This window comes from Podarcis gaigeae, assembly GCF_964106915.1.
Source record: "Podarcis gaigeae genome assembly, chromosome: 10".
NCBI classification, from domain to species: Eukaryota; Metazoa; Chordata; class Lepidosauria; order Squamata; family Lacertidae; genus Podarcis; species Podarcis gaigeae.
Window position 1 is genome coordinate 31,830,366 of NC_139686.1, and position 15,183 is coordinate 31,845,548.

Genomic DNA, 15,183 nt, shown 5'->3' on the forward strand with positions numbered 1-15,183 from the left:
GTATTCTGGTTGCTCAGAAAAAAAGAAAGGGCAAAGTATGGAGATTCCAAAGAAAATAAGTCAGAAGCAGATAAAATGCATTAAAGGGGAGGAGAAAACAGAACTCTTTAGCTCCCCAGAGATACCTGGCACCCCAAATAGCTCACTCGCCAATCACTCGTTTCCTGTGAACATTGGGAGGTGGGAACAGTCAGACTGGCTCATCTCACAGAAATTGCTTAGAAGGGGCCCTGCACATTTTGCTTCATGACATTGTAGGATACTTACATCTCTCTCTCTCTTTCTCCCCGCCTGGACCCTGGCACATCAGCACCCAATTCCTCCTTCTTAGCAGCCCTGTCCACAAGTGAGGGAAATGCTGTTGTGCTTATGGGCTCTTCATAGGCATCTGGTTGGCCACTGTGAGGGCAAGCTGACACAAAACTAGATGGGCCTTTGACTTGATGCAGCAGGACTGCTCTTAAAATATTGGGAAAAATGTATTTTGCCCTGCTTTCTCCATATTAAGCAAAACATACTCAGTTTGTTTTATGGAAAATGTGAAGTTAATTCGAAATCTGCCCTTCTAAATGATCCTGCTTTTTCCCATTAAATTCTTCGTCTTATGAATTCCTTCACTGTATATGGAATGCCACTGCCCATTCTTAACACTCATTCCATCTGTTTTATCACCTTGTGTCGTGGTCTGGTGCCACCCAAAGGCAGCCTTTTCAGGAAATTACTAATTTCTCTTCAAAATGCCAGTTAACTCTATAGCTCCCTGTGTTGGCCCATTAAAAGAAACCCAGAATCCACAGCAGGATAAAACCTTTATTAGAATCAACTAAAAATATTACAGCATTATCAACAAACATGAAATCGAACTGCTTATATTAGTGGTACAGTGGAACCTCGGTTCTCAAATGTCTCCGTTGTTGAATGTTTCGGAACCTGAATGCTGAAAACCCAGAAGTAATTGCTTCCATTTTCAAATGTGCCTCGGAAGTCAAACAGCTTCCGCTGCGTATTTTTCAATTTTCTTAATTGAATTTGCCGACAGCCCTTTGCGCCTTGGTTTTCGAATGTTTCAGAAGTCGTACGGTCTTCCAGAACGGATTATGTTCGGAAACCAAGGTTCCACTGTAGCAAGGTCAGCTAGGCCTTTATCAGCTTTGGCATAAGCTGTCACCAAAACCAGTAAGGTATGCTGGAGGGAAGGGCCCTAAATTTCAGGCTGCTTCCCAAAGCTTTCTGCTTTGCTTGGGGGGCAAGACCTGCTCAGTGCACCAGCTCCAGAAGGCACCCATTTGGAGGTGGCTCCAAGGAAGCAATTTCAGCTTTGCACTCTATCCCTGGAATAAGACAACCCCCCCCCCCCCCATGTAAGAGGTGAGTGATATGTACTGATTCTATTCACTGGATGGGACATGGGGCAAAGGCACAAACACTTGCAATTTCCACTCCTCTTTCTGTTTTCACTGGAACATGCCAACATCCCTGCCAACCATCCACTCAGTCTTTCATTTGATGAATATCCTTTCCATTTGGGTCATATTCTTGTTTCTTTCCAATATTTCATGTGGTTGCTGCCCCCTGTTCATATCTAAAGCCTCTTGTCCTCCCTGGGCGTGCCTCTAGGGATGGGGGGCTGTTGAATTTCCAGCAGCTCTACATCATGGTTGGCTCTGTGAAGTGGGTGGGTGAAACTGAGGTGAGCAATGCAATAATGCACATGAATGCAGCACTGTCAACATACATGAACCATCATTTGGAAGTGGGAGACAAGGCCAAAAAAGAAAAAAAGGGGGGGGGGGAGAGCAGCTTTTCCTGAACACTGGTCAAGAAAGCTCAAAAGACCTCCCTGTAGGCCTCCATTGACATTAGGCAGGTGATTTAGATGCTTGCTGAAAACTTTTTCATTTCAGAAAGCCTATTATTATTTAATACTTATAATTTAGTTATGTAGAGTTGTTCTTAAAAGTTCTGCTGATTTTCTAGTGTACAGCACTTAAGAGCTTTCTGATAAAGCGGTCTATATTCCCCCAAAAAAACAAAAAAAACAAACAAACAAACACCAAGCCATTTAAAAACTAAGCCAGGTAGAGATGCTTTGCCCTTTCTCTGCCAGTCATTTTCCCACTCAAAATTACTCCTCTCCAGATAGGGCCAGTTCCATGATAAGCATGAGCTGCAAGGTAAATAAATAAAAAAAGCATTTCATTTAAACAGGGACAAGGAGATAAGAACCTGGAGTTTTATCAGATTTCTACATATATATTTATTTTAACATATACATATATTTTACATATACATATATTTTAGGGATATACATATACATATATTTTAGGGACGCAGGTGGCGCTGTGGGGAAAACCTCAGCGCCTAGGACTTGCCGATCGCATGGTCGGCGGTTCGAATCCCCGCGGCGGGGTGAGCTCCCGTCGTTCGGTCCCAGCTCCTGCCCACCTAGCAGTTCGAAAGCACCCTTAAGTGCAAGTAGATAAATAGGTACCGCTTTATAGCGGGAAGGTAAACGGTGTTTCCATGTGCTGCTCTGGTGCCGGTTCGCTAGAGCAGCTTTGTCACGCTGGCCACGTGACCCATAAGTGTCTGCGGACAGTGCTGGCTCCCGGCCTCTAGAGTGAGATGAGCGCACAACCCTAGAGTCTGTCAAGACTGGCCCGTACGGGCAGGGGTACCTTTACCTTTACCTTACATATATATTTAAAAGCACAATGCCACTCAGGCTTCAATAGTCAGACACTCCCCACAGATATGGCAAAAGGGAGAAATAGGGCCCTTTCACCTTTGAGCCCAACTAATAACACATGGGGGTTGGGATACACCTCCTTCCCTGCCCTCCTTCAGATTCAGTCATGTGGCTGCAGTGTTAAGGACACTTCACTCATATGCTTTCACTGAGCTTTGTATCTTTCCCAAACTGCCATAAAGCCCAAGCAAGAATATTGCATTCTTCTGTTGGGTGATTTCCCCAGCTCTCACAGGATTAAGTTATCCTCAGACAGCAGTACTTCAACTTCATCAATATTGTTACAAAGCTCAATTCTCCAAGCAGTGAGAATTACAGGGGTAGACATGTTTATCCAGGGCAAGGTGGTGTCAGAATTCAGAAGGGCCTCGGCCCAGTCAGTGCTATCAACGGGTAGTGCCCTATCACATGGTCCACTGCTGGTAGGTATGGCTATGTTTCTCTCGACTGTTCTTGGTCATAGTTGCTGTGAGACTTCAGCCATCAGCTGGTCTGTTTCATTGCCCCAAGTTATTGAGAAAACCAGAGGTACTCTAAGCTCCACACTGCCAGAAATGGCAATTGGTAGTGATGGATGCTTTAGTCAAGATTCCTACATTGCAGGGTGTTGTACTAGATGACCCTGGGTGCCCCTTCCAACTCTACAGTTCTGTGATTCTGTGTGTCAATTGTCCTTTCACTTTTCCACAGTAGGACCAGGACCTTGCAGGAGTGCTTAGTATGCCGACTGGAAGCTCCCCAAGAGGACTCAGTGCTCTCGCAGATTCTGTAAGTCTCTGGAGATGGGCCATCTCAATAGGCTCCCCATCCCTACAAACAGGACCTTCCAAACTACACCAGGAAGCGATATGTCTATGACAGCAAGGTGACACTAATCTTGCCTACTGCTGTATCCCTCCCAGTCCATCCTGTGGTGAAAACCAGATCAAGTGTGACCTGTGATATGCACTGGGGCTACAGCGCATTGAGACAGCCCTATGGTGACCACAAGCTCTTGAGCCAGACTGCGCAAGACATAGGCCCAAGACTATTGTTTTCAAAGCCACATTAAAGACAGCCTCCTCTAGCTCAGTCAAGGAGGTTGTTGGGCAGTGGAGTGGGTGGTATACTAAGATTCTGTATTGTTTTGCTAGCTGAACCCCAAGTAAAAGCCCTAATATCCAGCTCCCAGGTGAAATGGTTTTCTTCCATGAATGGCAAGAATCCAACCTCTCAAATCTCCAGCTATACTGATATTGCACAGGGTGGACATAGCTGGTTCAAGTTTGGCCCACATAACACCTCCACCCAGGTAATTCACACCAGGTCAACCACATCATCCACAATCAAATCATGGGTGATATATATTTTCTTGTGAAATGACCTAGGATTTAGCAACAGCACCACCAAGCAGGAAGGCACAATTGTTTAGTTACCAAAGTCCTGCCAGGTGCAGGGCAGCCTGGAAGGGGCAACCACCTTTAACCATCTGTTATCCCTTCTCCTCAACCAACCTGGCTGTCGCCCCATGCCATATCTCCCCTTACCTAGCTAGCCTATAGTGACACCCCAGGAACTCCATCTCTGATCCTCTTCGGGCACATGTCCCCAACCCACTAACCCACTGAAAATAATGATAGGCAAACATATGTTTGGCAAAAAAATAATAATCACAAATGTTTTTCTGGCATTAATAAGAAATATTAATAAAGATTTCAAACACTGGTCCAGGTTGAAGTTATCATGGATGGGAAGAGTGTCCTCAGTGAAAAGGATGGTTCTACCAAAAATTTTGTTTTTGTTTCAGACTATACTCATCTGTATTTCGACTGAGATTTTTTAAAAATGGCAAAGGATGATAGTAAACTTTGTATACCAGGGTAAAAGACGCAGATTACAATTAGCTGAAATCTATCGGCAGTCTCGGTGGTGGAGAGTCTTGCTTCATCTCATTTACTCAGATGGGCAGGGTATAAATAAATTATTATTATTATTATTATTATTATTATTATTATTATTATTATACTAACAATATTCAAAATATAACTGGAACAATACAAAATGCAAATGATAAAACATGGTGGCAAATGGAGTTTGATAGAAATATATAGACTACTGAGTCTATCATTTTTAATACACAATAAAAATATGTTTGATTTGATAATAAATACATTTACAAAGGCGGATCTGAAAGTATGGAAGATGTGGGCACCTAAATTAGCTTCTTCAATCTCACCGTTGATACCTTTTGTACTGCATCCACTTTTTCATATGACAGGAAAAAAACATATTATTCAGAAATGGAGAAAAATCTTCATGTACTAATTGATTTATTTGAATATGGTTAACCTATATCTGCTGAACAAATAACAATAGAAATTGGAATGCAGTGTGTAAATTGTCTTTATGTTCATCAAATAGTGTTTTTTATATCAAATTCTGAAGTTTAAGCACATGCCGCAAGACATTTAACATCATTTGAAAATTTGATTTTACATACAAATGAATATACAAAAAACCCATTTATCTATACTGTATCATATAATTAATGAGTTAACAATTGGAGGATGTAACTCTGTGAAACAGCAATGGGAATCTGATCTAGGGATAGACATTAGGGAGGTGGATTGGAATAATTTGTGGGCTAAAAAACCACTAAAATGAGTATCAACTCAGTTTTGAGCAATAAGCTATACTGTATTACAGGTCAACATGTGGAATGTACCCCAAGTTTGAGACTGTCAACTATTTTTAAAGAAGGGCAACCTGACCTTTCTTATGAAGAACCAAATACTTTTCTTTTAGAAGCACCACATTTTCCAGATGGCACAGAATTGGAAAGGATTGGAAAGTCTGTGTATCTCTCATTGGAAACAGAATGTATGGTCTATTGCTGTATCAGTGCATGCATTTAATAACACAAATTGTGTAGATGATTTTGTTGAAATGTGGCATCCTTTTAACAAATACTTTATTGATAACCCTGAAGAACGGCAGCCACTGAAATCACAGATTGGACTTGGGCAAGCTGAACTAGATTGATCTGTCCTGGAATGGGGAGGGAGGCAAGTTGGGATTTTGGTTTTGTACCTTTTTATTCTTTTTTATATATTTTATATACCTTTTATATATTTTTGTTATATATTTTTGTTGTTATATATAATTGTTATATATTATTATATAATATATATTGGATATGTTTAGCCTGGAAAAGAGGAGATTGAGAGGAGTTATGATAGCCATCGTCAAATATCTAATGGGCTATCACATGGAAGATGGAAGTTTTCTCCTCCTCAGGAGGGTAGGACTTACATCAATGGATTCTAGTTACAAGAAAGGAGATTCCGACTAAACACACAGAAAAACTTTCTGACAGTAAGAGCTGCTCTTTCACTCTTGCACCTTCAGGAGGATGGTGGCATTCCTGAACTTTCTGATAGTAAGAGCTTCTTGACAGTGGAAGGGACTCCCTTGGGAGGAGGTGGACTCTCCTTCCTTGGAGGTTTTTAAGCAGAGGTTGGACGGCCATCTGCCATGGATGCTTTAGCTGAGATTCCTGCATTGCAGGGGGTTGGGTCCCTTCCAACTATAAGATTCTATGATTCTATTAAAACTGTATTTATTTAAAACAAAAAAGAAAAAAGAAAAGAAAAGAGAAAGGGAGAAACTGAAAAAAACCCATAAATGTGATTCTTGCTAAAGGAAGAATCAGTAAATGAGCTACTGTGATCTATTACTTTATGGATTCAGCAGACCTATATCTTTAAGGTAATTTGCACTGTGAATGACTCAAAATGTAGAAGTATGTTTGTGCAGGTGTCTGCACTCATCTTGAAACAACCTTGATATAATAAGGATGTGGGACGAGTGTAAAAGCGAAACACCCATCTTCTCTTGGTCTTGGGTGATCTTCTGCAATATGGAAGGTGAAACGCTGTAGGAGGCTGGTGAAAAAGAAGAAAAGCTCCATTCTAGCCAGTTGTTCTCCAAGACAGATACGACGACCTGAGAGGAAAGAACAATGACAACACCAAAATGTCAATCCTGGCTCGTTCAAATCAGTTACAAGAAGGTCCTTCCTATCTCTACCCTGGCCCTTAACCTGACAGCTTTGTGACGCTTATGTAATAGCTTGATAAAGATATGTAAAATTACAACAACAAGCCTGGCCAACTCATTTTCCGTCTGAACTATTGCTGCCTAAGGTACAAAACCAAACAGAGCCCCACACAGTCAAGTTCATAATACCTATACTTGGTGCCTGAGGCAGAGTACCACAAGGACCTCTCCCTAAGAGTTAAAATACAATACAAATAATTAAAAAAGCAATTCCTTGCCCTTTCATGATACCCCAAACCAGTTTCCTACGATGACCTGGTCAATTGGCCTATTGGCAGGGCTGGCACTGTAAGATATTTGATATCAATCTGATTTTGCTGCAAAAAAAGAAAAAGAAAAATGGTTTGGGCCTGGAAGAGCTCATGAGGTTTCCAGAAAATTTCCCATCCAGAATGCCTGATGACAATTCTACAAAACCAACCCCAACTCTCTGCAAAGTTTTGGTCTGTGCAGAGCCTAATCTGATTTCTGACGCTGATAAAACTGATCATCCGATCATAATAATGGAACAGGCTGGCTTGAACCCATAGAGAATACCCTTTTTCTGGTGAAGGCAGGAAAGTTTGTTCCTCACAAACTCTTCTTCCCTTTCAGTTTACCTGCTGAGAAAGGTATGAAAGCTTCTCGCTTGACAAACTGCCCATTGGCATCCAGAAAGTGCTCTGGCCAAAACTGATGCGGGTTCTCCCACATGGTTTCATCTTTCAGCACGGATGACAGGTTGGTCACGATTGTGGTACCCTGAGAACATCCCCCCAGAAATAGGTGTGATTTAGAATAATGGACGAACAAAGCAAATTCATCACCTCTTTTTGTTTAATATCTCTCATTTCTTTTGGACAGAGCAGAACAGAAAATCTGCACCTAGATCCAATCCACCTCAATATATCTCCCCAAATGTTGGACTACCTAGGCTTGGATGCTAACAACTCAATTAGAAATTATTAAAATGTTAAATTATATTAATACATCTTTTTCATCAGCATTTTTCATCTATTTTCAACACATGTGAGCTGAAACACACACACACACCACACAAAAACCTTGAGCAAACAAACATAAAAGTGTACCAATTAATTCCCAACAGCTAACCAAATCTTAACTTTCAAAAACTGGTTGTCATAACCGAAGACTGCCCATTGTCATGTTTGCTTGTGAAACATCAGAATGCGTTGGCCTCCAGATAAATGATGTACTGTGGCTTCCCCAGCTTGTGACTATGGTGGACAGTAAGAATACAATCAGCCATAGTATCATGAAGTGGCTGTTTGAGTTGGGGGTGGTGCCATCATTATATTTAGGCACTAGGCAAAAAATTTCCTCTATAACCAAGTCTTTGGCCTTTAACTAACTGTGGCCTTTTAGGAGTGGGTGGGATGTAATTAATGTATTTTTTTTTATTTCATCCCCTTGTTTAATGTAGCTATGTGCGAGGTTTTCTTTGGTTGTTTGTCTCTTTGGGTTGCCTTGGGTAAGATAAAGTGACTATCAAATTTAAATATATTTATCACCGTGCATTACCCCAAATAACAGTGTATTACCCCCAAAACCATTACAGTCGTACCTTGATTCTCAAATGGAATCCGTTCTGGAAGCCCATTCAACTTCCAAAATTGTTTGAAAACCAAGGCGAGACTTCTGATTGGCTGAAGGAGCTTCCTGCACTCAATCAAAAGCCGTAGAAGCTGCGTCGGACGTTCGGCTTCCAAAAAATGTTCAGAAACTGGAACACTCACTTACATGTTTGCAGCATTCGGGAGCCAAAATGTTCGCGTCACAATTAGAGAACCAAGGCATGACTGTACTGTCATATTAAGTAACCCTATCAAAAAGCTCTTATATGATCATGGACATTCTCCTAAATATTTTCCTAGTCCCAACTATTCTACTAACTTTCAATCAGATACATGGAATGTTATAAATTGGCTGTCGCTTACAAGTCTGATTTCCAAGGTAAAATCCTACTAGGGTCATACTTTTGTCAGGTCAGAGGATATTCATAGAATCATAGAGTTAGAAGGCACCGCAAGGGTCATCTAGTCCAGTACAGGAATCTCAACTAAAGTATCCATGACTGATGGCCATCCAACATCTGCTTTAAAATCTCTAATGGAGAAGAGTCCACATTCTCATTAAGCTTCAAAGGCCTGACATTGGGTATATTCAATATTAATTGCAAAAAAGCTTTGTTTTTGTGATTATCTGTTTACATAACTCTTTGCTCTCTTTCACTATATCTTCTCTCTAACCCATCATACCTTTGGGATGAAGAAGCCTTCCACCTCTGTATCACGGTATGCTCTATGGAGTATGCCAGCAGGAACAATATCCCCAAAACGTTGAGTTTCATGGATCACAGCACGAGTGTAAGGCATATTTGCCTGGTCCTCTAATGTGACAGATCTGTTCCTACCAATCACTGCATCAATTTCTTCTTGGACTTTACCTGGAAAATAAGAGAAGGATGTAACTTACAATGTGCTGCAACTGACAACGGAGAAACAGGGAGATCTAAACGTTCTTTACACCAAGAATAATGCATGAGTTGTCTCACTGCAGATCTTTCAACACTGTTTTTCCAGGGATGGAGGGAACATCTAGATCAGCTTCAACACAGTTCTAGAATTGGACTCTACTTTGTACTGTACAGTGTGCGTTCTTTTATTTATAGATCAATGCATGTTTATGTATTTGTGTTTATTTGGAAATATATTTTATTTGTGAACATTTATTATCCAACCTTTGCCAATTAGAACAAAAGAATTGCAATAATAATGGAGATATAACATTACAAAAATCAATAATTTTAAGATGACCCCCACCCCCCAAAATTAATAATGCAGGTATTAGCCTATGCTGTTCTGTGTGTCATGTGAAATTTATGTTCACTTTAAATTGTAGAGTTCAGTGAAAGCTGGAGAGATTTGACAGAAGATAGCTTTTGCCCCACACTTTGAAGGCACAGGTCTGCAATTTAAAACACAGTTTCTGAGTGCTTTGTCCTGGCCCCCGGCCCCCCGCCCCGCTGCTCTCCCTACAAAAACTCACTTTTTAAATGCTGAATCAAAACAAATGAAAAATTGAGTTTTCTGGTGATTTCTGTTTGCACTGATTCAATGGGGAAAATGCTGAGGCAAGAAAAGCAGGTGGACACAAGGCACAAACCTGTGCCTAGAAACACAGCACAAAAGGAAGTCTGGGTGAGCTTTATAATGCTGCAATATATCAGTCCCATCAAAACTAATCTGATTTCCTCTGTTGATGCTTTTCTTTTTTTCTACTGGTTTATATTGCTATTGTACCTACTGTACTTATTATATTGTTATTGCACTTATCTGTAGTTATTTTATGCTTTTGAATTGCCTTTTAGACTGTTTTATAGTCCAAAGATGGGATATATTCTCCCCCAGCCCTGGAAACTTTCGCAAAAAAGAAGGATTTACAGTACCTTCTAAAAGCTCATCTTGTCGTGCTCTGGTAGGCTTCCTAAGGGAGAGGATTCTATAGAAAGAAGGTGATTATAGAGAAAACTCTACTCTGTGCCTTGATCCATCTGACTCAGCAGGTAGAAAGAAGCAGGGCTTCTTCCCAAGACCTTCATGCACAGAGAGGTGGTCCCTAAAACAATACTCAGCAGTGGCTCTTACTCTGGATGTCAGGATAGAGGATCATGTAGAGCAGGCCCCAGCGCAAGGTAGTGGTGGTGGTCTCCGTGCCAGCAGAAAACAGGTCACCAATCATCAGAGGGAGGTTTTGGTAATTGAAACTACTGTTTTCGCCCTTTCTCTGAGGAGACAGTATACAGGTAGAATGTAAGAGACGCTTGCCAGGAATTTCCTGAGGCCTGAAGTACACATTAAACCTTCCATAGAGTTGCTGCCAAAAACACTACTACTAGTTCTCTCCCTCTCCTCTGAGGCATGTAGGAACACTGCCCATAATGTGGCAGCATCATTTTATACATTTCTCACTCTCACCTAGCCAAATGGTGCGGAGTGTGTAGCAGCAGGTAGGGACTTACAGCACAAAGATTACAGGGGAGAAGGAGAAGGCTCCACACGGGGAGGAACCGTTTTAAGGAACAGTTGGAGAATTCCACGCAATAGTGCTGCGATATACATGCCTGAGTTTCCCAATGCGACACAGCCATTGCTGATCATGCCAGCAGAGCATCCATGCTTAATCCTATGGCTTGGCATATTCTAATACAAGACAAACTAACAGGTTGCATTTCATCTCCAATATGTCTAAGTCAAACTCTGGAATATCTAGATCACCTACTGAGATGGAAACCTGGAAAGATGGAAGCCTTGTAGCTGAGCAGTTCCCAAGGCTGAGAGATATGTCAATTGACATATCTATATGTCAATTGCATGGGGTTTCATTCAGGAAGTAAACAGCCTGGGGAGGTTCCTGGATCCACTGTTGCTGCTGGAGTCACACATGGCCTCAGTAGCTTGGAGCAACCTTTACCTGCTTCAGGTGCTATGTCAGCTGTAACTATTCCTGGGCAGAGATAACTTGGCCATGGGGGCCCAGGTACTGGTAGCTTCTAGACTGGATTACTGCAGTGCACTTTATGAGAGGCAGCACATAAGGGGGATCCCAAAACTGCAACTGCTGCCAGGGATTCTTTAGCTGTGATTCCTGCATTGCAGGGGATTGGACCAGATGACCTTTGGGGTCCCTTCAAATTCAACAGCTCTATTATTATTTCCTTTAGAAAATAAAAATATTTATTTTTAAAAAACCCCACCCAATTCTATGAATGCTGCAGCTAGATTGCTAAGTGGTGCAACCTACTGTAAGCATATAAACATGCTTGTTAAAATAATGGTACTATCTGCCTTGGCTGCCTACCTGCTACTGGGTCACGTTGAAGGTTCTGTTATTGGTAAATAAAGCCATAAACACATTGATACCTGATTACTTGAGAGATCACCTTTGACCTTATCGACCTGCTCAGTCACTGAGGTTATCTGAAGAGGCCTTCCTGGTGGTGCCACATGCTTCTGAGGTCTACTCCACCATCGCTAGGAGCAGGGCATCTAGCATGGTGGCACTCATTTCCTCCTTATATTAGATGTCTACCAATGAATTGCAAATTTTGCATAATTTGTTAACAATTCTTCCCAGAATGGCAATCTCAGCCATGAACGGGTTTTTTTGTCAAAGCAGTTTTTGAAATGGTATTATGTTTTGTTTTATTGGGTTATATATTCTGTACACCTCTTTGATTTCCCCCCCCTAAAAATGTAGTAAATGAAATGCACCTCACCTTCTCAACTTCTTCCAAAAATGCCTCAGTGATGTCTCGCTTGGAGGAGGGATCCCAAGTTTCTTTGTGTTCATTCACAAGCTCACCTAAATAGTCCATTAATTTCTTTTGATGACAAAAGGCTTTCTGCATCAATCCAGGGATGTGTGTCAAAAAGGGCAGTGAATTAAGAGCCTGATGCCAAAATAAAATAATAATAATAATAATAATAATAATAATAATAGTAAATACTAATCAGACCCAGGATCTAACAGTCACATAAGCATGATGACCCTGCCCCCAAAACAACTTATCTTACCTGTGGCAGAAGTCCAGCTTCTTCCTTCATGGACAGCTCAAGGTAATGAAGTAAACTCTGGAATTTCTTATCCTCGTAGTCAAAACGATTGCCAAAAGTGAGGAAGCAGATCACATTGCTAATTGCATTGTTTATGAGATAGTGAGGATTAAATGATTGACCTGAAAAGGACAGAATAGCCCAAAAATGATATTAGGACACATCCAACTGGTATAGCTCAGTTGGTAGAGCATGAGCCTCTCAATCTTAGGGTTGCTGGTTCGAGCCCCATGTTGGGCAAAATATTCGTACCTTGCAGTGGGTTGGACTAGATGACCCTTACGGTCCCTTCCAATGACAAATTCAATAATTCTACCCTCCACAACCCATACTCATCAATTCTTTTAGCATGTATTGAACAATCCCTCCTAAATCCACAGAAATTCTTAATAGAGAAGTCATCCAAAAGCCTATCTAGCATACATAGTCTTAATATTTTTCTCTCAGATGGGCGTAACTGGGGGGGGCAGTAGGGGCAGCTGTCTCCCCCCAATCAATACAAACCAATAAAAATCTGAGGTTCTGCCCCCTCCTAATAAAAATCATGGCTACGCCCATGCTCAGACTCCTCACAATTTGATCAGTTTCATAAATAAGCACCCTATTGCCCCAAATATAAGCCACACCCAAATATAAGCCGCACTTTTAAAATTGAAGGGGGGAAACACCCAAATATAAGCCCCTTCCTCGCTCTCCTGGCTGCATACTGGGGGGGAGGGGAGCTGTGATGAGCTGCCGGCGGATTTTCCCCTTCTTTGCTCTCTCCCTTCTTGGCCTTGAGGGAGAGGACGGGGGACTACGCACGGGGTGGGTGCTGCTTTGCCCTGTTCCTGGCACTGTTTGCCCCACACTCCTGGCTGCGTACCGTAAGGTTGCGGATATAAGCAGCACTTAAAATTTTCACAGTTGGAATTGGGGGGGGGGGGAGTGCAGCTTATATTTGGGCCAATACGGTAAGTTTAAAAATGCAAGTTCTGAGGAGGCTGAACAAAGGTCCTGAGTGTTTCTAAAAAGCAGCTGGGGCATTGAGAAAGTAGAAAAAAATCACTTATTACAGCCTAAATTATTGCTGGTCACCAACTACTTGAACAGCCATTTATCATCAGCCATTCTGCTAGGCTGTCACTCAGGGGGTGGGACAGAAGGGCTGCTCCATTGGCTGGCTGAGAAACCTGCTACTATTTGTTTCCCCTGCTTTTTGATCAAATGGTTTAACTTTAAGAATTGGTGTTAAGTTGTGGGTGAACATATCAGAAGACACAGCGATTTCTCCAAAGCAGCTCTTTATTTGTAAGCTGGAACAGAACTGAACTGAAGGGCTCAGTCAGCCTGCTTATATAGAGCTCCAGAACCTCGTTACTGTAACAACTTTCTAAAACTATCCAATCACTGAATGTCACTTTTGATCCTTCATTTGCATAACTATCTACAGTATCCCCCGCTGGCCCAGGGTGAGAACTTCAGTACATAACACCTGGTATCTGAGTTTGCATGTTTTTTTCTTTCCTCAGGATCGCCTTTTCCACTTGGGCTCTGCCTATCAGATTATAAGCCTGCAGACAGTTGCTGTCTTGTTTTCTTATCTTTTAACATTCTAATTTTCTAAACTTTTGTAATGCCTAGAAAATGTTAGCTGCTTTTTAAATGATAAATAATAAAAATAGGTCAGTGGTTGTTGCTTTTCGGGTGGTAAAGCAGATGCAGAAATGTCAACTGAACTTAAGATTCGAAGAATGAGAAACTGAGAGAAACTGATATTGACAGATTCACCCACCCTCAGTCTTAATCAGCCTGATTCTTAATCTGAACTCTTGCCGTGGGTGCCTACTATATCCCTATGGCGGTAGATAATTAATTTATTTATGAAAAGTCAACCAATTGCACAAATTTTCTTTCTGGAAAGAAAATCTTATAGAAGTAAGAGAAACACACACCACTGTCCTACACTCAGATGTACAGTATTATCCTTTCTTAAAGTATATTACTTGGGTCATCAGAAGAAGCAAGACTTTGTCAGTATGCCAGAACTGGAGGAAGGACTGATCCTGATCCCAGGAAGATGCAAATGCTCCGAAGACTCAATGAAAGTAGTGAGGGAGGAAATATTCACGGTATAGGAAATGCCCCACCCATTTTTATGATGGAGATAACCATCTGCCTACATCTTCCACTTGCTTTTTAAAGGTATCGCCCTTCGCCCTTCCCAATTTTCCTAGTTTTAACACACCTTCCTTAGAACTAAACACTGAGCACAAATGTTCAGCTTCCTCAACCACCAGCTGCTCCAGAGATTTCTTTCCCATTCCAAAGTCTCTCAGTATGGAGAGGGTAAATCTCCTCTGATCCTTCCAGGCTTGGCTGTACTGTGCCATCACCAGTCCTGAAAAAAGTGAAGAGAAAAAAAAAGTGTGTTTTGCTTGTACATTATATTTTAAAGACCTTTCTGGATAACCCTTGGTCACCAACAAATTTCATGGCAGGGCCACCGTGAGAAATGGAAGACACAGGGACTGCCAGTTCCCTGACACCCACAAAACAGCTCCTACGATCTATTCTCTTGCCTCTTCATCAGCAGCTGTGAGAACCTTGGCTCTGCGGCCTTCAGCTGCTAAGCCCTGTTTTTTATTCCCCATCTTATGTACAGTTAAAACCACCAATAAGAAGCTGGATTTGGAGTCCATCTTCAGCCTAATAAGCCATATTGCTTCTGATGGGGCTAAC

General features: G+C 41.6%; 1 protein-coding gene across 1 annotated transcript in view; it reads right to left on the bottom strand.

Annotated features, from left to right (window-relative positions):
* Positions 1–5,041: 5,041 nt before the first annotated feature.
* The window catches only part of TCF20 (transcription factor 20), a 191,282-nt gene continuing 181,140 nt past the window's right edge, over positions 5,042–15,183 (bottom strand). The window contains exons 6-12 of the mRNA XM_083698529.1: positions 14,690–14,842; positions 12,424–12,584; positions 12,126–12,299; positions 10,495–10,633; positions 9,106–9,293; positions 7,447–7,588; positions 5,042–6,733 (exon numbers count right to left, since the gene is read on the bottom strand). Of these exons, the coding sequence (XP_083554655.1) occupies positions 6,555–6,733; positions 7,447–7,588; positions 9,106–9,293; positions 10,495–10,633; positions 12,126–12,299; positions 12,424–12,584; positions 14,690–14,842 (1,136 nt within the window). The 3' untranslated portion in view covers positions 5,042–6,554. The remainder of the gene's footprint in view (positions 6,734–7,446; positions 7,589–9,105; positions 9,294–10,494; positions 10,634–12,125; positions 12,300–12,423; positions 12,585–14,689; positions 14,843–15,183) is intronic.